The sequence below is a fragment of the Gopherus evgoodei genome, chromosome 2, assembly GCF_007399415.2.
Source record: "Gopherus evgoodei ecotype Sinaloan lineage chromosome 2, rGopEvg1_v1.p, whole genome shotgun sequence".
NCBI lineage: Eukaryota > Metazoa > Chordata > Testudines > Testudinidae > Gopherus > Gopherus evgoodei.
In genome coordinates this window covers 220,529,038-220,551,956 of record NC_044323.1, presented here as the reverse complement: position 1 = coordinate 220,551,956, position 22,919 = coordinate 220,529,038, and the positions used below count along the sequence as shown (strand labels likewise).

The 22,919-nt window shown below is 39.9% G+C and overlaps 1 protein-coding gene across 4 annotated transcripts in view; it reads left to right on the top strand.

Annotated features, from left to right (window-relative positions):
* The window catches only part of NOL4 (nucleolar protein 4), a 273,762-nt gene that overhangs the window by 222,510 nt on the left and 28,333 nt on the right, over nucleotides 1-22,919 (top strand). For all 4 annotated transcript variants that reach the window (XM_030553010.1, XM_030553009.1, XM_030553011.1 and 1 more), the window contains one exon: nucleotides 3,769-3,882. In XM_030553010.1, coding sequence (XP_030408870.1) covers nucleotides 3,769-3,882 — 114 coding nt within the window. The remainder of the gene's footprint in view (nucleotides 1-3,768; nucleotides 3,883-22,919) is intronic.

The window sequence follows — 22,919 nt, the reverse complement described above, 5'->3', positions numbered from 1 at the left end:
TACATTAACAAAAATGTATTAACCCTTAAGGGCTCAGCCAAGTGCTAGTTTATCATTTAGCAGTAAGGCATTCCCTGGGAAGTATCCCTCCCTCTTCCACCCTCTAACTCACCACCTCAACCAAGCTTCACAATCATCATAGCTGTGAGCAGTATTTAATTGTTTGCTTAAAACATATACTGTGTGTATATCAATATAATATATAGTTTTTTGTCTAGTGAAAATTTTTTCCCTGGAACCTAACCCCCTCTATTTACATTAATTCTTATGGAGAAATTGGATTCACTTAATGTCACATTTTTCAGGAACATAACTACAGCGTTAAGCGAGGAATTACTGTATTTCCAACATGACTGTCATGTGATAGACAGAGTTATATGCTACTTTCAAGGGTCTATCTACCAAACTTATCTTAAGATCTTCCTCAAGTTATATCCATCCATGTTCTCTCTTCCTCTTAAAATTACTGAAACATAAATAAAGGAGGATACTGATATTTTCATTTGCCTCTCTTCCATGTTCTAAAGCTTATGTTTTCTTCATCATTTTGAATCAATTTGTCTTGCTTGATACTACAGGAATCAAAATAACCCCTTGAGTCTTCTATGTTGGTGTAGAAATGATTGGCGGCCCAATTCTCCTTCATTTTTCACTTGTGTAACTCCAATGGAATTTTTCTTGATTTACACCAGTGTTAAGTGTAAAAAGAACCAAGCCCTGGCTGTGAGGCCGAAAGAGTTATTATATATGAAACAGCAATGCTAAGTATGTTCTATCGGTAACAAAGGACTTGATGCTGCCATTGAATCAATCCCAAAGTAAGATACTACTCAAACTGAGTAAAATCAGCAGAATCTGAACCTGAATTAGCCTCCGGAACAGCCTCCTGTATGGTGTTATTTTTATAATATTTTTGTTTCTCAGATGATTCAGGTTTATGCTGAATTTTCCTGATAAGTTTCCCCCAGTTTATCCTTTACACTAGTGTACCAAGATTCATCCATAGCAACCAGGATAAAAGACATGGGATTAATAGCACATCTTGCAAGAAGTAAATGTTCCCTTTTCTACTCCCCCAGGACTCACTCTCTTTTCAGATTAAAAGGTCTCCTCTGACTTTCCAGATGCTAAATATTAGGTTCTGTATTTTAGGTGATAGACATTATGGCCACTTTCGGGGTCTGTGAAGAACACTTGACTGCTTGATATTACTGGTGGCCAAAACATTGTTTTACAAATGTTTTGGTGAACCTATGTTTCTTTTATGGGAACGTAATCTGAAAGGATTTGGAGTCATTTAAATATCTGGTTGGACATGTAATTTTCTGGCCCATTTATCTGCCCCTAGGACTCCACATGGAGGTATATTTGTTTGCACTCTAACTAACGATTTGACCTGGAGGAATTTGCTAGATTTATGCTCTTGGCTTCTGGTACTCTGGAAATCAGGTTTGCCATGGTGTGACTGTTTCCATATCATCTGGCAGACTCCATAGTCAGTATACCTTGAGGAGTTCATAAAACAATGGTATTAATAGTGAGGCTGCCACCTAATATATAGGGGGACATAGAATGAAAGTAGCATGGCCAAGCTAAGCAACGATAAGCTCTGAATAATCTAGCAACTCTAGAAGACGGGTCTGGTCTACACTGGGGTGGGATCGATCCAAGATATGCAACTTCAGCTACAAGAATAGTGTTACTGAAGATGATGTATCTTAGATTGACTTAGAATTACTTACTTCGCGTCCTCACAGCGTGGGATTGACGGCCGCCGCTCCCCTGTTGACTTTGCTTCTGCCTCTCGTCGAGCTGGAGTTCAGCAGTCAATGGGAGAGTGATCGGGGATCGATTTATCCCGTCTACACTACATATGGTAAATCGATCCCTGATAGATCGATCACTACCCGACGATCTAGCGAGTAGTTTAGATGTACCCTAAATTAGTGCAATAGCTCTACATCATTAAAACATCTCTTTCTAACAAGGCTACTGCCTTCCTCTAGAACTCGGAGAAACGCATCTACTTGCGTTGTAATATTAAAATTGGCTGATTGTCCATGACACCAGGATTTAACATCAGAGACACAAGTCTCGTCTTAAACAAACTTGATTTTCCTCCTACATACATGAGAACTCATTTTTTATGTTGGGAAAACAAGTTCTTGAACTTGACTTTTGGACTGACATGGCAGAATGTATATTTTATTATAGGATCACAACACCTAATTTGTTTTATATTAACATTTGTTTTACTCCAGAGGAACACCAGTGATTTCAATGGATTTTACTCTTGATTTACTCCGGTATAAGTGTGGGGAGAATCAAGTCTGTAGTATTTGGAGATGGAAAAGACATATATGTTCACTCAGTCCATCTCTCTGCAAAGATAGGATACATTCCACCCATTATAGGAGGTACAATATCAGATATTAAATTGATACTAGATGTTAAAGTACAGTTAGCCAAAGCTGAGAAATGTGATGTGTTGTGTTCTATTGGTTAAAAATAAAGTCTTGGTAACATGTTGCTCATAATTTTGATAAATTGTTCTTAATATGAAGTCAGGTATGCCAATTCAAAGAATCTGTTTTGAGTTTGTTTGGAAAATGCCTAAAATGCTTTGAAATTTATGTTTGTGATACTCAGGGGTATATCATAGCAGGTACATATTTATTCTGTTGCCTAAAATTTGATGAAATTCTATAGAGAATAAATGGCAGGCAATTTATTCAGCAGGAAAGGAAGCTATACGAACTTATGCAAGCTGAGGATCTAGTCCAATATGTTTGATCCCCCTAAAATGTGCTTGTATCCATAACAATGTATATGGCATCATCCTCATTTGGCTTATTTTCTTGAAATTTCTGATCTATCTTTTTATGCAGCTTAATTAAGAAAACAGGTTGAGATATTCATTATGAGCTTCATCTTTCAGTGAAATGATTTTTGCATATCATTACAGAGAAACGAATGCAAATAGTATGTGATTGTCCTTATTTAATTGTTATAGAAAGTCTTATTGCGTTCACAGCCAAGTGTAGAGCTAATAAAACTTTAGGATTCACTTGATTTATATGCAACTTAGACCTAAAATATGTAAATGTTGTAAAACTAGGAATGTGAGTTTTCCAGACTTTATCTGGAACCTTGAAAGCTACGTAAATTGATAGAGGCCTGACATATGCTACTGTGTCAAAATACATATAGATTTAAAAAAATCATTTTAATAACATCAATCATATTGCAGTAAAAAATGTAAATGTTCATGACATTACATATGGACTGCTCTGAAATGTTCTGGCAATCTGTTACGTTTGAGTGATGTTTCAACCCAGTCTTTTATTTTTTTTTTTAACGAGTTTAAAAACACTGCTCATCTCTGTCATATGCTGTACAGGATAAAAGTCTTTTCCATTTTCTTAGCAAGGATCAGACAGCCAGGGTGCTGCTGAAACACAGAGAATATGCCGCTATCTGTTCAAAATACAGCCTAATGAGCCAGACTAAATACAATTGACAATAGAGCTGTGGGAAAAGAAAGTGCTTTTGATGGATCTGTGTGGATCAACTGCAGCTTTAACCTCTAACTAGTTTTCATTTTTTCATCTTTACAATTTCCATTTCCCCTTTTTGTTGATATAAATTACATTTCAATGAATGGACTCTCCAGCCTATGTGACAGTTTTGTGTGCTCTGATAAGGAAGCAACAAGTCTGGTTGTTATCCTAGTAATAATTTTTTTGTGTTTTTTTTTCTCTTTCTTAGTCACGACCTATTCCCTCACACCTTACTTCAGCAGTAGCAGAGAGTATCCTGGCTTCAGCCTGTGAGAGTGAAAGTAGAAATGCTGCAAAAAGAATGCGGTTGGATAGACAGCAGGTACTGTTATTTGGGATCTACCACATCCATATTTATAATTAATGGAGAAAGGGTAATTTACATAGGGTATCACACAGAGGGGTGGTACATGTCTTATATTTACTGTTAGCAAAAATAATTAAATGTCTATAGATTTTATGTTTGAAATAAATACCTGAAAATGCCTTGTAACTACATTGTGTAGGTGTTTAGAAATGGGTTGAGCATATCTAGTGTAAATGGATGGATAAAGAGATCATCATACATCTGTGTGTAATAGTTGTGTACTTTATGTACTGTATGTGTGTGTATTTATATATACAAATAATATACATAATGTACAGTACATGCATAAAATATATAAGTATATAAAATTATACAATTATACTTTGCATTATTTATATATGTATAATCTTCCTCTGTGTGTGAATTTATAAATATAATGGAAGGGTGGAAATACCTATTTGTTTTTAGTAGAAAGGTTACTGAGATATTTCCCAAACTACTGTACTGTCAGTTCTCTTGTAAATCGGTCTTTTAAAATTCATATCAATATTTATCTTATTTTATTCTTATGTTATTCAGTATCTAGCATACTATATGTTAGAGTTTTAACAGTTTGCATTTTATTTGCTGGAAACATCATGCTTCCTTTCCAACTTCTTAAAATCAAAGTGGTAGCCTGTCTTAGATTTTGCTTATTTAATTGCTCCAAGATCATAGTGAATGTCTGACCTTTTGTATTTTATTTTATCTGATGATATTGTGAAGTAAAAGCCCAAAGACACCACAACTGTGTTGAAACTTGACTTAAACTCATGGTTGATAAACTTTTTCTTTGTATAGACTTTTCCAAAGGGATAGACATTTTGCTTTTATCTACTTTCTGCAGCCTTCCTTCACAGCCTTTTTTGGAACAGTGGATGCTTAGGATTACCCTTAGATTGCTGATAGCTAAGAGTCTGGAAATGTATATTGCTATGTCTTTTTGATGATATTTTGTCTTTTGTGACATTTCAATTAATGTTATGGATACACCTTAAGGTTGATTAGTTAGGTATGTAAAATATCTAATATTAAGTGCTGGTTAGTTTAGGGGCTGTTCTCATATAGATTTTGAAGTTTTTATATTCTATCATTTGCTCTCTGGGAAGCAACAGAGCTGCAGAACCAATGTGCTTAGCCCACAGAGAAGAGGGAAAGTGTTATATAAACGCAGTTACTTTGACTGCATTAATAGTCTCCAAAAGGAGAGTTGTCCTTCATGATCACAAAGATGGTGATAGGCCAAATCAGGATGACAAAGAAATTGACAGTGAAGAAAAATAGAACCCTCGGGATTCTCTCCAGAATATGAAAGACTGACTTAAACAGAAACACTTTAAAACTATAGGTTGTAGCCTAACTGAGTACTATGAAGGCATTTTCTGGTTTGGATAATTCCTTTCACCTGAAGGTTTTGGTAGCACTTACAGTAATTTATTTTAATTTTTACTTCTAAAATGCATAATCTGGAGCAATGAAAATTCCCAATTAATCTTTTTAATTAAAAAGTTGCTGTTAAGGTCACAAAGCTGCCTGCACAGAAGATATGTTGGATTCTTAATCCTTTTACCTTCCCCACTCTTTTTGGCAATAGGGGCTTGGGGCACTATGGAGACAATTGTAAGTAATTACAGCAACGTCATAACTATAATTTTCCATTCTAAAGTTTCATGGTGTGTTTTTGAAATACGTGGGCAGATTCACTTGACTCTTATGCCTGTTTACACAAGCGCAGGCTCTGGTAGAGATCCCAGCAGTGGAACTTGTGGGGAGATGAAGTTGCAGTGGTGAAAAACAACTATGTCATCAATCATGCCAGGAGGACCCTAGCACAGCACAGCACAGAAATTGAGTAGTCCTTGCAGGAAGGCAGGAAGCTAAGAGTGTCTGGTGAGCATGCTCATTCAGCAGCTCCCTTCAATGTGTCAGGCCTTAGGAGCCTTGAATTAAAACTATGCTCCACTTGTTCAAAACCCAGTAGAGATCAGTACTGATACCACCACTTATCTTCCAAATGAGTCAGATTGTCCTGGGAAGCAAGAGGTAATGAGCATCCCTGCTGCCAGCTTTTTAGAATATAACCTGTAAATAGTTTATGTATCTGTATCTATCTCTCTATATACCTATATATTGTATGTATAATATATGGGATGGGATTTCCAAAGGAGCCTCAGGGAGTTAGTCAACCAGCTCCCATTGCAAACCAAAGGGGGTTAGGTACTTAACTTGCTTAGACTCCTAAGAAAATCCTACCCATAGTTACGATATATAAATCCATCCATGCAGAAATCTTGTGTCCATCTGTGCTGAAAACTGCCTGAGGCAGGTATATTGCCTCTCAGAGTGGGCATTCATTTCCCACTGCATGGACTCACCTCCACTAGCAGATGTGGAGGGTGGCAGGTACCCTTCCTTGCCTCTCCTCACATACTTCAGGGAGTCCTACCACTGTTGATGCTAGAATTACAGAGTCCTTACACTTCCTGAGCACAAAGACTGGGATTGTGCCTGGCCCCTAATTGGGCATATGTGATGGTGACTTCTTGAACTCTGTTCTCTCTGACCCTACTGTCCCCTCAGGCACAATGTGCCCTATAACGGGCTGTTGGGACTGTGTTATATACAGATCTCAAATAGGAGTTTGAGGGTTTAAAATATTTTGCCTTCCAAGACAAGTATTTTAAAAACCATTTGGCAAACGGTGTTAATTTCAACAACAGTTTTGATGAATAATCAGCCCAACAACAGTTTAAGTCAATGAAAAGATCTAATGCAAAAGTCAAATCAAGGGTAACCCCAAATTGTTTTTAGTTATTTAATTTTTATTAAAGACAAACAGAATTCTTGATGATACTAATTACTTTCACGCCTAGATATTAAAAGAGCAGATATCAACCTCAAATGCTATATCTTTTGTATTTAAGTGCTTTATTATAGTATCCACATGTAACATTTTATCCACTAGTGAGAAAAAAAAATCCCCCATCTTTGCACCGTAGAGATGCAAGCTCTCTTTGTATCCTCTTTTGTGTGACAGTGACAAATATTACATTATATGAGCAACTTCCTTGCTGATTCTGACAAAGACAGCTATAAATGTGGCCCTGATCCAGAAGAGCACTCAAGCCTGTGCTTAACATGAAGCATGGGAGAAGCCATGCGACTACTTACGTGCTCTGCTAGATTGAAGCCCTAAAGCCCTCCATGTAAAAATCCAATTTTCGAAAATAAGATAGTAAAATATGTGATTTATTAAACTCAGGCTCATAATTAGAAACTGGCTTCAACCTTACCTATGGAGAGACCAGCATCTTTCCATAATGTTTGAATGTGTAATATTAAAGCATAGTCCGTTGTGGAGTTGTTTCCTGCAAGTAATACAAACATGTTTACAAGGTCATGGTAGCTTGGGCTATAATGCTTAGTTGTCTGACTGTGTTAGATGTTACCCAACTGCTCTTTTTAGCTTGACTGTATCTAGATTACCTTGAGGTTAGGCTCAGGTGGTTGGTCTGAAACCTGAATAAGTGCAAAGGATTTACATATAAGATGAATATTATCTGCCTTCAGAGCATTGTCATTTCAATTTGTGTTAGTCATCCAGCAGTTAGTGTTTATAGTTTGTAACTACATGGATTTATCCCACCGTACACTGATAACTGCCCCAAGAAAAAAATATTATGGACTGGAAGGGGGGGATCTAGCTGATCTGCCCGGAGCCTAGATCAGGATATGGTGTGCAGAAGTGGTACAGACCTGACCTTTACACTGCCCTGGTCCAGCCTCATCTTCATTCAGGATCAGACCCCTGGGCTGGGTTTTGAATGGAGTTGCTTCTAGCCTGTGTTCTGAGGGCTTGTCTAATTTAGGTTGACTGCAAATGGGCACAGGGGACCAAAACTACAGCTGAAAGTCAGTGTGGCCCTTTTTACCTTCTTCTTTTGCAGCGGGGAGAGAATATGGCGTCATCAGAGCCTCTGTGCCACTGAAGGATCATGTTTACCAATGGGATGATCTTCCCTGAGTTGGTATTAAACTGGCTTACGGGCCATACTGCACCTGTGGTGAAATGCAATGCAAAGTCGTTACACTGAGCTGTAGGAATCTAGCATGTTGTGAAATGGAGAGTTTTGAATGAAACTTAGCACAGACAGAATAAAAACATATTTGCATACATACATTGCATATGATGAATAGGTACGTGGCAGTGACAGTAGCTTCTTTTATTGTATGCTTCATATTAGAAACTTAGTTAGGAATGGGTTGATTAGACTGATTGGGAATAGAGACAATAAACTGTGGAACTAATTGTCTCCTCACTAAGCACACAGGCAATCTGCAGAGAAGTTGTGATGACTATGGAAGCATGAACTTTTCTGTGCATTACCTCCTCACTGCAATGGCGCTGGAACAATTTTTATAGTAGGGGTGCTGCAGGTGGAAGCCATGTATTTGGGTTGTTGTTACTACTTGAAGGCAGGGGATGTGGCAGCTCCTCTAATTCCAGCATCTATGCCTCACTATAGAACCCCCTAAGGAGTTTCTGAGGGAAGGTGCCTGCTGTGGAACCTGGGACACGTAGCTGGAGTTCAGCTACAGGCCTGGTAGTGCAGCTGTGTAATCTAAAATCTTAGCAATTTCTGACTTTGCATCTTTTTAGCACATCAAGGGTTGGGCTCATGGTAGGGGTAGGGTGTGGTCTTCACCACACCAACCCACACCTCCATAAAGGCAGCCCAGGAGCAACTTTGGCATGTGGCTCTCAGTGAGAAAAGAGACCTAGATTTGGCCACAGGATCCTCTCCATCCAAAGCAGAGCGGGCTAACCAGATTTCTAGGAGCTGCCAGCAGGGAGTCTTGGACCTCTGACGAATCTTCCAAAATATGTGAATGTTCTTGGCTTTCAGGAAAGGGTGAGAGTGATTCTCTTTTCATCACTAATTTGCATATAATTTGAACCGACCCTTCCTTTTTAAAAGAGAGATTGAGGAGAAGAATGATTTCAAATGGAAAAATAAGGAAATGAGAACAATATTGGAAAAATCATCTTTATTGTTATTTGGACACAAATGTTGTATATAACATTATGCACCTTTTTTCTCTATTATGTTTAGAATGAATTCTCACCGTTTTCCCATTTGCTTATGTTGTAGGTTTTATGTACAACAAAATACAGCTTGTTTTTAAATGAGGCAAAAAAGTGAGAGGAAACTTGCCACCAAAAGAGTATGTGGGCTCATGATAGGGGAGCAGGGCAGGGGAAGATAGAAAGAGAAAGATAGCAGATTAAAAGAAGCTCGTTCAGCGTGTGAGCTCTAGTCGAACTTGTAACGTTTATATCTGGATGAGTGTATGGGTCTCTTTCTATACAAATATACATATTTGGCAAGATCTTTGGCTGGTATAAATTGATTTAACTCTGCTGACTCTAGTGGAGCTACACTGATATATACCAGATAAGAATCTGTCCCATTACACACACAATATTGTGTATGTGAATAATATTCATACCTGTTTATGAAGATAGCAGACCAGATTGTCCCCTGGATTCAGGCTGCTGTGTGCTGCTCATGCAAAATGACCTTCAAGTCAATGCACCCTGCCATGGGAAGGAGCACCTTAGCACAAAAGGATCCTGGGGTGTAGAACCAGCACAATGATTTGGACTCAGTTTCCCACTCTGTGGCCAGGGTTAGTGTGTGAAGACAGAATACCATCAGATCTTTCTCCATTATGCTAGAAGACAGGTCCAGCACATAGACAGCCCAGGATCAGGGGAATACAAAGGTGTTTTAATGTCTCCTTTGCACCCCATTCATCCCCAAACTACACTGGGTGCTCCTTTGCCATACCCATGGATTTAGCCCACTATATATCCACTACTTTTAATTTTCAACCTGATATTAGACTAGCAAGCATTCATTATTTCATGAGAAATCATTTTGTCATTTTAGTTTCATTATGACTAAAGAGCTGTGATTTTTAAATTAGCCGACTTTTCAGAGAGTGCTGAGCTGAAATATTGTACAGAATGTACAAATTAAGAAGTAGGCTTTTGTAGATTTCCTCTCTTAAAAAAAGTAAGTATAAAGGGTACAGTTTCCTTTTGATTCCAGAGACCAGTTCTGAGTAATAAAAATCAGACAGCTTCCTAGCCAGCCACAGCTGATGTCATCATATATTCTCTGCACAGAAACACCATAATAGTAATTGTCATGCAAAAGCCAGAAGTCCAGATTAGTTGAATTTGATTTAATTCAACTATATTATTTATTATTGCCTATAAGGCAAATGTGAGGTAGTATGATGAAGCTGTCAGAATATGTGTATGTCTCCATATGCGCATGGGAGACAATTTCTTTTCCAGTGAAGAAACCAGTTATATTCAGATTTTCTTTAATTCTTGATGTGGGATCATACACTTGAGATATCTTAAAAACAACTCAGTGTTAATCTCTTCTTATCTGTCTCTAGTTTCATTATTTCTTTAAGTACCAAAGAAGGATCTATTTATCTAAGTGTTAAATCGGTTCTGATTTAGTCACAACATTAAGATGGACTTCCACATTACATTTCTGGACCCTGTGGAAATCATCAGTTTCTGTAATTTAAAAATAACTTTATCTGTAAGTTATTCAGCCTTTTCATTGCCTCTTGCATATGGCAAGTTATAGTGTGCTTTGTTGTAATCGTTGCACTCATTTTGAAAAAAGGAACCACCTTTCCATCCGAAAGAACTCTATGACTTTCCATAATGTGATTTGTAGCCACACAGATTACTCACTAGTAATGTCCTGAGGCACTAAAAGATAAAATCCAGCACCCAGAGGAGGTATATGCTTGAAAATCCCAGGTCTACGCTGTACAAAGTAACATAAATGAAAGATAAATTGGCAAAGATGTGGCGACTTTTAAAAAAGCAACCTCTGCCCTCCTCTTCCCCACCATTCCAGTTTTTGGCAAAATAGAAACAAATCTACAGATCGCAATGCTATAGAAGATGGTGGAGGGGTAAAGAATTTTGCTTCATTTAGTAATTTTAACAGTGTTGCTTTTAGCTGCCAAAGGAGTAGAAGTAGATGACTATTAGGTTTCTGACAAGGCAATTATGGCCTAGACACATATGCTGGGAGCTGACCTGACATTTGCCTCTGGATAGTTGTCATAGCAGCAGCCTGAATAGAGCAGCTTGATACAAATGCATGCTGCAGAGTGGATGTAAGTTCTGCACTAATGCAATACATCTGAATGTTAATAGAAGTGCACACATGCTGCCACTTGGTTGAAGCCACTGCTATTGTGTTTCATTCCATTTGTCTAATTCCTAAATGTTCGCTTTTAAATCAATTCAGGTTTGCAAGTTTATGTTAATGATCTACCTTCAGCCAATTTGTGGCACCTTCTCTCTAGGTGATTCCGTGGTAACAAGGGGGTTGATGCTTGGGAAAGACTCTTGAAGTACAGTTTTGTTAACAAAAGAGATATCCAGCTGCTGCAAACCAGGAGCAGCCAATAACGCCATTAAGAAAGGAAGAAATTATCTGTGGACAAATTATAGATAATTGCAAAACTGTTTTTATATGGCAATCAGGGAATGGACCATTCCAGGACCATTGCATCAGGGTTTCAGCACGGAGAAGGAATTAAGGCTTCTAATCCTTTGTTCTTGAGGACTGAGAGTTAGAATCTCAGCACTGCCTTTAATGCATTGTTTCTAAATGTTGACAGGGAGCAGGTATCTCCTGGATTACAGTTCAGACAGTAGGAAAAGAGGATGGGGGATATATAATTTTGTGTGTGGTGTTTACTTTCCAGATAACTGTGCACTGCAGCTCCTGGGAAGAAGGAAGAAACAAATTGCAGGGTTCCTACGTGCCTCTTTATATTCTGTTGTTTATATTCTTCATTTCTGTATCAAGTGCAGACTTGAGCAACATTTGCTACAGAAAAAGCAAGCATGCAAAAATATCTCCCAACAAAAGGCTAGATTGTGTCTTTGAGCAGGGGTGGCTCTAGACATTTTGCCACCCCAGCATGGAGGGTCCACTGGTCCTGCGGCTTTGGCGGAGCAGTGGATCCTCTGCAGGCAAGCCGCCGAAGGCACCCTGCCTGCCGCCCTAGCGGCGACCGGCAGAGCGCCCCCCGTGGCTTGCCACCCCAGGCATGCGCTTGGAGCGCTGGTGCCTGGAGCTGCCCCTGCCTTTGAGGCAATGCTTATAGTAAAGGATGGTATGAGGCTACACTGCCCCAGTGGGAGCATGGGACATGTTCTGCCTCAGGAACTAACAATGCCTACCAGAGCTCCTCAGCATGCATGGGGAACAACAGCCCATTATAGGGTGCAGCTTTTCCCCACTCCCTCTGTGCAGGCTGGTGTGGAAGGAATAAGGCCTTGCCTCCTCCTGGCCCCCTTTGGGGCACCAAGTGCCCCTGGAAGAGCAGACCGAAAAGACACTGCAGTTGTGCCTAGCCTGTGCATGACAGCATTGCAAGGAATGGAGGGAAGGCTGCTTGAGCCATCACTCCACTGTGCATCTGCATAAGGAACTAGCAGAATCAGGCTCAAAATGTTTGCATTTGAGAATGGGAGGTTTGTTGAGTCTTTTTGACTATAAAAGAGCAATTAGAAAAATCCTTTCTATTTCAGGCAATTAAAAGCAGCTTATTAAAAACAGGAATGCTGACACAAATGTAGTAGGGCAGAAGTTTCAAACTTTAGTCCGTTCATGTCAATAGAAGCTGGAGAATACTTTGCGCCTCGGAAAAATCAGAATACCTGAGATTAATGCAGCAAAGTACTTAGTTATCTGAACAGGGATTCAGGTATCTAATTTAAGGTATACAAATTGGACAGTTTTGACCATAGATTAATAAACCATCTCTGAGAATAATTTGGCATCATCACATAAATAGACACACATGTGCATGCTCACAAGTTTTTGGTTTAGGCCTTTTTCCTCTCCCTCCAGATCCCCACCAAATGATTATTTCACTTCTGAGTTGAACTACAATTTCCTTTTGTGCTTCCAAATTATGCGTTCTAACCACTGAGGCACAAAATGTTATGTAGGCACAATTTAGCTGGGTATGGATTATTGTTGAGAGATTAAATTACGTGCAAGCATTGAGAAATTTAGCTTTCTACCCACAATGCAATAGCCATATTGTCAAGAGTAGGAATATAAGCAGCATTGTAATTTAAATCCTGCTGCCTTTCAAGTTAATGGCAAAACTCCTAGTGATTTCACTGGTTTAGGATTGAGTTCTTTGCTAAATGCCGTTAGAATGGAATGTTGGATATTGCAGACAAAAATATTCCTCAACCCAAAAGGTATTAAATTTGATACATATATTTGACAAGAATAATGCACCAATCGTGCAGTAGCAAATAATTTCATGCCTCGGACACACAGTGAGACCTAAGGGTGAACACTTAATTGTTTTATTTTAACATGGTTTTAGTAGATTAGAAAGATTATGGATTTGTTTTTTCCATGTGGTGATTTCTCTTTAGGGTTATCCAGAAGGGTCCATACACAGCACAATCTGAGCATGTACAGCTGAAATAGAAGCTGCTTGTTTCAGTGTAGGCACTAAAGATCCAGAGGTTTAATAATATATTTGAAGTGGGTTAAAATTAATATCAAATTTTATCTGAAACCTTTGGAGCTGAAAGATGAGGGCTGGATGGGCAGGTGAAAGGAAATATCTGTAGAGCAGCCCCAGGAGTTCTTCTCTACCCCTCTTTGGAGCCAGGATGGTGTGAATAGGCGGCAGCATTAATCTTCTCTCCTAAGCCTATGTAAGGATCATGGATTCTTCTTTCCCCACCATTCAGTTAAGAAGGAAGCCTGGATCTCTGCTACCCAGAACCTAAAATGGAGATAGCAGAGGTGGGCATTTTCTCTATGCATGGAGCGTGGAGACATTTCTTCCCTCATCCTTTCATGTGGATATACCAAATGAAATATGATCTATTTTTAAGCCAGTCCAATAGTCCCTTGTCTTGACTGGGTTGAGACTAGCATAAGAGCCTATTCATCTGCTATTTTCTGCTTATGGTCACCTATAGGTATTGGAGTGGGAGTCCGGCTGCCTGTAGCACAGAGAGAAAGTTATGTTTTTGAGAGTGAAGGCTTGTCTACACAAACTTGCACCAATTTATTTAAATTGATTTAGTTAAACCAGTACAAAAACCCCTGTGTGGACATGGTTTATTTCAGTTTAGCTGAAACCTGTCCCTGGTCAACTGCAGTTAAACTGAAATAAACCATGCATAAACCAAAATAAGTGTCCAGATGGGGTTTAACTAGATCGCTTAAAATTCACATTTAGTTAGCTGTGTGCAACACTCCATAAATCAACAAGTTGTTTATGTGTGGCAGCAGGGGGGATATTTATATAATTCAAACATTGGCCAGACATCCCCAAACTAAGACTGTTTTTCAAAGTAAAAATAATGAACCAAATACACTGCCCCAGAACAGCACCAGCTGCTAGATGCCAGCATGGAGCAAGGCAGCCAAGCAGGCTGCGGCCTGCAGCCAAGGCAACATGCCAGAAGAATCTTTCTCTAGAATAAGGAAATTTGGGGTACTGATCTTTAATGCAGTGCACAAAGCCACTGCTTGTTACTTTTAATATTTCTTATCAGCCATCTTCTTTATTGACTCCTTTAATTAAACAAATCAGAACCTGCACTTTCCTAAGGCTGTTAAAAGGTTGTTACTTTGTTTTGCCTGTTTATTAATTCTAGTTTGAAAACTCACTGACTCTCCGTTAGGGAATGAGATGGTCATACCCCCAAAGCATCTCCTGTTCATCTACTGACTTGTTTTAAAATGTAAAAATCTGTCTTTATCAAAGGTAATGATTTGGGGGCTTGGCTCATATACTGTAGCAGGTCAAGGTGAAATTCATAGTAGGAGAAATTTCCTTTTTCTTAGGGCCATATTTCCCTCTTCCAGTAAATGTGGTAGGCTGTTTTTTTTTAAGTCTCCAGAATGTATGTATTTGCTTCTAAGATTTTTTTCTTTTAACTATAAAAGTCAAGTTATACCGGAGGCAGTGTATGAAAGCAGACAGCACACATCAAAAGCATGCAAAGAATTTTTGTTTTCACAGATTTACAGTTCAAATTTAACAAGGCAGACTTGAAATAGAGTAACTACATATCAAACAGCTATAATGAAATAAAAGGGAAAACACGTTAGTATCTATGATTCACTATGTTCATACAGATAATTTTGAAACATTAGCTATTAAAAGCTTTCCAGCTGCCTTCTCATTCAGCAGAGAATTTTGTTCTATTTAACTTTATAGCAGAATAATTTGAAGTTGCTAAATGCGAACAGTATATGTGCACACTATGTAAGTAGCAATGCTTCCCTTAAATACTCTTTCATTTAGTCTTTATAACTTATAACTTTTTATTTTCTTCTGGTCAGGAGAAGTAGGTTTGTAAAGACAGCTATCAGTCATTTGGTACCAGAATTCACCCATTAGGGGGACAATTTACATAAACTTTTCAATACTCAAAACTCCTACAAATCTTGTTTTTCTTCTATAGAAAGAACTTTCTAACATATATACTTTTTAATTTAGTGGAAACAAATAGCCAGCATCAGTCTCACTCTTCATGTCAAGGTTGTTGTCTAAATAAAGAAGAATTTCATTTAGAATCTGATTTTAACAGTGTAATCTGCATATTCCAACATATGGAACATGAAGGTTGGAAATAGTGTCCAGTTATAAGAAAGCAGCAGGCACAATACAACAGTATAAAGCTAGAGCTGACGCAACATGTAATGTTACCCCACAGTTTTTCAACAAATGTCTTTTGTTTATTTAATTCGCCAAGCCCTAGATCTAGTAGGCGTAGTGCAAGCTGTTTGGTGTCAAGAAAAAGTACTATCAGTAGTGGGAGTTATATGGATTGCAATTCTCTCAGTGAAGAGACCTGCAGTAAGAGGTTTAACTCTGGTAACCCTGATACTATTTTATTGCAATTATAAAATCTGCAAAACTGGCACAAGCAGGACTCTAAGAGTCCCAGACATTTCCCCAAAACATCCCTAAGTAATCTGATTCACGCATTTAAAATTTCTCATTTTTGGCACTGCTACTGCCATTGTATCATTGACATCAGTGGAGCTATGCTGATCTACAGCAGTTGAAAATTTAGCCCATCACGTTCACTGCAAAATGTTGCTATATTAGATTTAAAAGAGTTTGATGGTCTAACTAGGATTGCTAGGATGAGACATCTTCATTTTAATCAAACACCAGTATTTCACTCTGTGTTCTTCAAATGTACATGTACCATGCTCAAAGAGCTAAGTGCTACCTAGCAAAATTTGTGCTGAATGAGAACAATAGACTAGGAAAGGAGAAGTTCCTCCTTCTTTGCATCACAGTTCATCAGTAAATACTATGTCATTGTCGTCATACATCAGTATCAATGGTACATTGATTCATCCAACTCATCACCTGAAGGCAAAACTGTTCACGGGTTGAGAAAAGATGACGTAGTTTTCATGGGTTTCAGTTTGATTTTGTTTTGAAGAAAGGTCAGATATTTAAAGACTCATCCATTTGCACTGCCCATAAATTGGAAAGTAGCAAAAAATGATCATCATCCTTGTTCGGCAAGCAGTTGTCCATTGCAAATGATATTGGCTTCCAAAGGCCCTTAGAGGATTCACCAAACCACACAATTCTCTGCTAAGCAGAACCCTTACAAACACTTCATCTGGAGTTTATTTATTCTCAGATTTTTAATTTACTTTTATTCTAATAAAAGATGTCCTGATAGCTGGAGTTCTTTATCCAGTGCCTCATTTTTATGATATGTGTCATTCAATGACTATAATATTAGCCTAGTGGTCTACAGGTAACATAATAATCCTGCTCCCATATTCCCTTGCTTCCAATCCACCTTGGGCTCTGAGCTCTGTGGCAGCAGCACAGGGGAAGTATTTCACATCCCTCTCCCTCTCCCCACCAGCTGCTCACCTCTGGCAGGTTGGAAGAGTAAATGCATGTCTCTGGAGAAAAATCCATCTAGCCTTTATTTGCACAGGGAAGGTTGGTCACAATGTGAAATTAAAATGGCAAAAATATATGAAGAGCCTGAAAGGACACTCCTACCAAACCAAGGGCTACATCTTGGCTTTAACATGAGCCCTGAGCCAAGGCCCCATGCATTGTTGTGTTGTCTTGGGTCTGCCCAAGAAGGTGGCTGTGACTCAGCGTCAAAACCTGCCTCCATATCTCCTCACTGCTCTTAGAAGGAAGTTTCCTGCATGAGGCCTACGCCCAGAGCAGCATACCTTCCCGATACACCAGCTATACTAACTAATCCACTGGGGGTGAAGCCAAGGCTCCACTTGCTGCCTGCCCCGTTCTGCCTATCTACACAGCAAGGGCATAGCAGCTGTGGAAGCTATTCTCCTCCCAGCACTGCAGCCTTAGTTTGAATGCCTGAGTTTCTTCACAATGAATAGTGAAGAAATGATCATAATAGGTACATTAATAAAGGGTTGTGCCCATTTTAATCATTCCACAAAAACTCTCTGAGCCTTTAGCCTGAACCCAAAGACCTCTAGGTCAGTGGTTCATTCCAAATATGCAAACCAGATGGAATTCTACCTTCTACTTGACTGAAGATATTCTTAATCAGAAAATAGCAATCTTTGGACACAGCATTTAAAATTTCATCAGGGAGGCACTGTTTTTCATTCTGCTCAATTTGCCATGCTGGAACACCTGCTGGAAACCATTTGCAATTGCTGCTGAAGACATCAGCGCTGAAATTGTTAATTAGTTAAGTTATCCACTTCATCCACATGTTCAAAACTTTAAAGCAAGCACAGGTTTAAGCCATGTCCCTGCATATAGTCTCCCAAAACAATTTGGCAAGGCCAGTCATCTCAGCTCAATACTAAAGTAACATGGGCTGCAGCCTTAAGTGGATTAACTTGCAAAGCACCTGCCCCATTGTACCTGGCTCAAGCATCTGTCATTAGTCTCTCCCTTTGTGAGCGCTAAATTCAGTCACACATTTTAAATTGAAAGACTTTTGCATCTCTTTGTCCATTTGGTGGAAAAAGATCAAGCCATGGGCAAAGCAAATATACTAGCTCACTTTCTAGACCCTCACTAAAGAATGGCAGACTTCTCCCAGACAGTATAGATACTGATAAAGACGTGTCATTTTTTATTTCACGAGGTAGAGACCTTGTTCTTTAAAACAAGAAAATTTCTCCTCCGGTAACTTGGTCCCGAGTTGTCCACGAACTGACATCTGGGGTTAATTTCTGAAACTGAAACGTCAAAAGAGGAAAGAGTATGTTGTTCTCCAGCTATCAGAGTGGATAATGAACTTTGCTAAAGCTGATGTTGGCATGAAAGATGATCCCTTTGCTGTGCTGTTGCTCAACCAAAAGCATTTAATCAACACTTGCTGTTATGATCATTTTGATTTGATAATCAGCACCTCTTCTGAAATGATTTTCCATTTGGCAGGTGAAGTAGCAGTGACCAAAGAACAAGACTGAAACACTGATGTGGAAACATTCACATTTTATTTAATGTTAACTTAAACATTTCAGTCTACAGATGTGTTTCTATCAGAAATGCAGAAGCATGAGGTCCATTTCCCCCTCTCCTCCACATGGCACATTTTTATTTTCATCTTCTTTTCCATTGCAATCCTGTGCTTTCATGTCTTGTCAAATGTTGGCATCTATAGCCTTTGATGGTGGATGGTAATGGTGAATGGATGGCAGTTCATTTTAGTATTTATAGCCTTAATGCAGAAGGAATCTTCTGTTCTTCTAAATGGAAACTGTGGTGCAAGCCATTCTGATCTTTGTTCTCTAGGTTGTATCATGAAGACTCTTCATGTAAAATTATGTTTGTTATTTTTGTCCCTAAAATATAAATAGCCCAAAGAGTTTCAAATACTGAACTCCAGAGAGGAATCCAAACTAAATATCTAGAGTTTTTTGAGATACACACCAAATATTGTAGTATTTGCAAAGGAATCCGTATTTCTTTGTATAATGTAATGACCATTCCAAAAAAGTTAAAGCCAAGTATATGTGCTGCCCTTATACTCATGGTCAAGTTTAAAGGTTCAAAGAATAGGAGAACTTGTGGCACCTTAGAGACTAACAAATTTATTTGAGCATAAGCTTTCGTGGGCTACAACCCACTTCATCAGATGGGTAGCCCAAGAAACCTTAATGCTCAAATAAATTTGTTAGTCTCTAAAGTGCCACAAGTACTCCTGTTCTTTTTGTGGATACAGACTAACATGGCTGCTACTCTGAAATCTTTAAAGGTTCAGTTTGGTTCAGACAGGAACCTGAAAGTTTGAATGGTTTGAATGAGTGGACTATCCAAATCTTTTTGATCTGCAAATGGGGCTGTAAATATCACAGGAATAAGTCTTTATAATGTGATTTCTATTAGGCCCCACTTACATTCAAGCTGAATATACTACACTTGCAGCTTTTGTTATGATACTTTGGTGCTTCCACTCCTGACAGAGGCATGTAAAAGCGAGAAAAACAATGGGGATAAAGTAATCAAAACATTTTCAAACAACAAAAATGTTTGGTTTGAGTTTTGAGAAACAGTCAAGTTTACTGTTGTATCCTTAACTCATCAGTTGGGGGAGGAGGAATGACACACATGGAGTCCTTCTGTTGGCCTGTGGTAAAACAGTTCTCAGCCCTAGCATCTCCTTCTTTGGCAGGAACTATGTCCACTGGGTTTGTAGCACAGTCAGCTTTTAAGGAAAGGAATCTTTGCATCTCTGAACAATAGCCACTCTCTTCCAAGTAAGGCTCAGCCCTCATCACCAGACCTGTCTAGAGAATGTTAGATGTCTCCTGGGGCTTTCAATGGAATGAAAATTGTTGAGTGTCCTCGTGACTTAGCCAAAGATGGGGAGAACCACTTGGCATAGAAATCTTTCTTGGTTGGTTATCAGAGAATTATGATTTCTTCTTCTTTGCGTAGTTTCTGTATGGGTGCTCCATTCTTGATGTGCATGCTCCCCACACGCTTTGGATTAGAGACGTTCATTAGCAGTGTCCCTTCAGTCCAGGATTGTGCCACTGGCATCTTTGTGCCCTGCACCAAGGCTATATCAAGCTGCACAGGCAAACCACTCCCTCAATTCCTTCTTAAGTGCCTTGGCCCGAGACACACCTAGCGTGTCTGCTTCTTGCTTACTGTGGTAGTTTTGGAGCTTGTTGTTAGTTAGCTAGCTAGTCTAGTATTTGTTTTTTTAAAAAAGCTTTTTTAGTTATAGAGATTCCCACCAGGGAAATTCTCCCTGTCAGGGACACGCCCAGTTCACCGGGTTTAGATGCTGCCTCTCATGTAAAGAAGCCATTCCGGTCAGTGACAAATATTCAAAGTGTGATCGCTGACTGAGCTAATCACATGTGCTGCAGAAGTGCAACTTCGGCCTGCCTCTGAAATCTAGGGCTCAGAAGAACCAGGAAGTCAAACTTCAACTCCTCATGATGGAACGTTCCATCCACCCCATTTTGGAACCAGGTCAGGACCCCCCTGGACATCAGTTTCCAGGACTCGTCTGTGCACCTTGGCGCAACATTCTCAGAGGCAAAATCCTCAGAGAACTCCTCCAAAGCCTCTCAGAAGAGAAGATCTATTTCCTCTCTCAGTGATTTCCCCCTCAAAAAGACTTCAGTCTCCAGCCATATCTACAGCCTCTGACAGGTCTTCCTTGAGGCTCAGTACCACAGGCGGGAAAGGTTCCTTCGGTACAAGGGACATGGGAAAATGCCATGGCTCTAAGACTAAACAGGGTTCTGGGAAGACCTTGGTACCATTGACTGAGGACTGTACCAAACATTAAGGATTGATACCTCTTGAACTCCACTCTCTGTGCCCTTAACAAGTGTCATGGTACCATGTAAGCCTTTAACTTCATTGGCTCCAGCCTCAAAACACTCTAAGGCTCTGGTACCATTGAATAAGGATAAATACGCAGTACTGCAACATTCTTGGTGACACAGAACTTCCAATACCAGAGGGAATTGGGGTTAACCACTGAACCAGTGTCTTCATTATCAGCAGGTACCATGCATCTCTCGGTACCAAGAACCTCTTGGTCTCTGGAACCCTTCACCTCCCTGACGCTGTCTCCTGCTTATTCTCTGGGAGCTCCTCCATTAGACGAAAAAGAGACTAATAGTGATGATGACTTTTCTTCTGCTTCTTCCATTTCAGTGCAGGGTTTTCCAGTACACCCTTACACTAACCCCTACCCCCTTCCCAAAGGAGAAGGGAAGATGCTCCGGGACCTCAATATTCCTTGAGGGAGCAACGCTAGATGACACCTTCTCCCCTGTATGGGCCTCAATGGTCATACTGGGCAGGCTATTGTTGGCAGTTCTCTAGTGCCCCAATCCTATCCCATCAGGATGATAGGGAGACCCAAGCTTCCCCTTCCCATCAGCAAGAGGAAACATCTGAGGAGCAGGAGTCCATGGCAGACAAAGAAGCCATGGCTCAGACCACCCTCTCATCCTCTTTGCTGGATGATGACCTGATGCCTTTCCCCAATCTGTAACTGATTTTTGCCAGTTCTGGGAACTTGTTAGGCAGATGACAGACTCTCTGCAGACACCCCTCAAGGAGTTCAGGGAACCCTAACATAAGCTACTGGATGTTTTGCACTCTGTGATGTCACCTAGAGTTGCCTCCCTATTAATGAGGCTCTACTGGAACCCACCAGAACCATCTGGCAAACCCCAGCTACAGTGACACCCACTCATAAGAGGGTGACATAAAATATTATGTCCCCTCCAAGGACTCTGAATTCCTCTTCTCCCACCCACTTCCCAGTTCTCTGGGTGTTGATGTGGTGAATGAGTTTGGCAAACAAAACCATTATAAATCCACCCCATATGTCAGAGACCAAAAGTGCCTCGACCTCCTGGGAAAGAAGGCCTACTCATCGGCTGCGCTGCAATTTCGTATTGCAAATTACCAAGCATTGATGGCCAAGTACAACTTTATCAACTACGTGAAATTTGGATCATTTACTGAGCATCTTCCCCCAGATGACAGGGAATAATTCCAGGCCACTATTGCTGAGGGATAGTTGCTGGCAAGAACATCTTTACGGCAGTGCTCCATGCTGCGCACACCACAATCAATGACATCTCTATGATTGTGGTGATGTGTAGGGCATCCTGGCTGTAGTTGTCTCGCTTCCCCAGGAAGTTCATTAATGGTTGCGGCTCTCCCATTTGATGGATGGAAGTTGTTTGCAAAGAACATTGATGAGTCTTTAAAGATTCCAGGGCCACATTGCGCTCATTAGGCATCTATACTTCTGCAAACAAATGGAAGTTCAGCAGATCACAAACAGCTCAGAGATCCTACCCTATACAATTCTCTGGATTCAAGAGACCCACAACCCCTCCCTTCCCCAGGAGGAGGCATAGATTCCAGAGAAAGAGACCCTCTAACCCATCTGATGTGGCACAGCCCCAAGGCATCATCATCAAAATGACAGTTTTGACAGGATAGTCTAGGATTTGAATTCCCACCACTCATTAGCCTGCCAGTGTTTTTCCCACCTTCCCCCATTTGGAAACTGACTCTCCTGCTTCCAGCTTGCATGGGAGTGTATCACCTTGAACAAATGGGTGTTGGAAGTAACATCATCAGGCGACACCATCTATTTACCTCCCTCCTTCCTCCTCATTCCCCTTCCCCATTCCACTTTAGGGACCCCTCTCATGAGCCACTGCTAAAGCAGGAAGTAAACACCCTTCTTCATTTAGGAGCAATAGAATTGGTACCTGCTCAATACAGGGGGAAATGCTTCTATTTGAACTATTTCCTCATACCAAAGAAAGGTGGGTGGAGATAAATTCTAGCTCTGAGACTCCTAAACAGATTTGTGAGACCCCAGAAATTCACGATGGTGACCCTGGCAGCTATAATTCCTTCTCTAGATT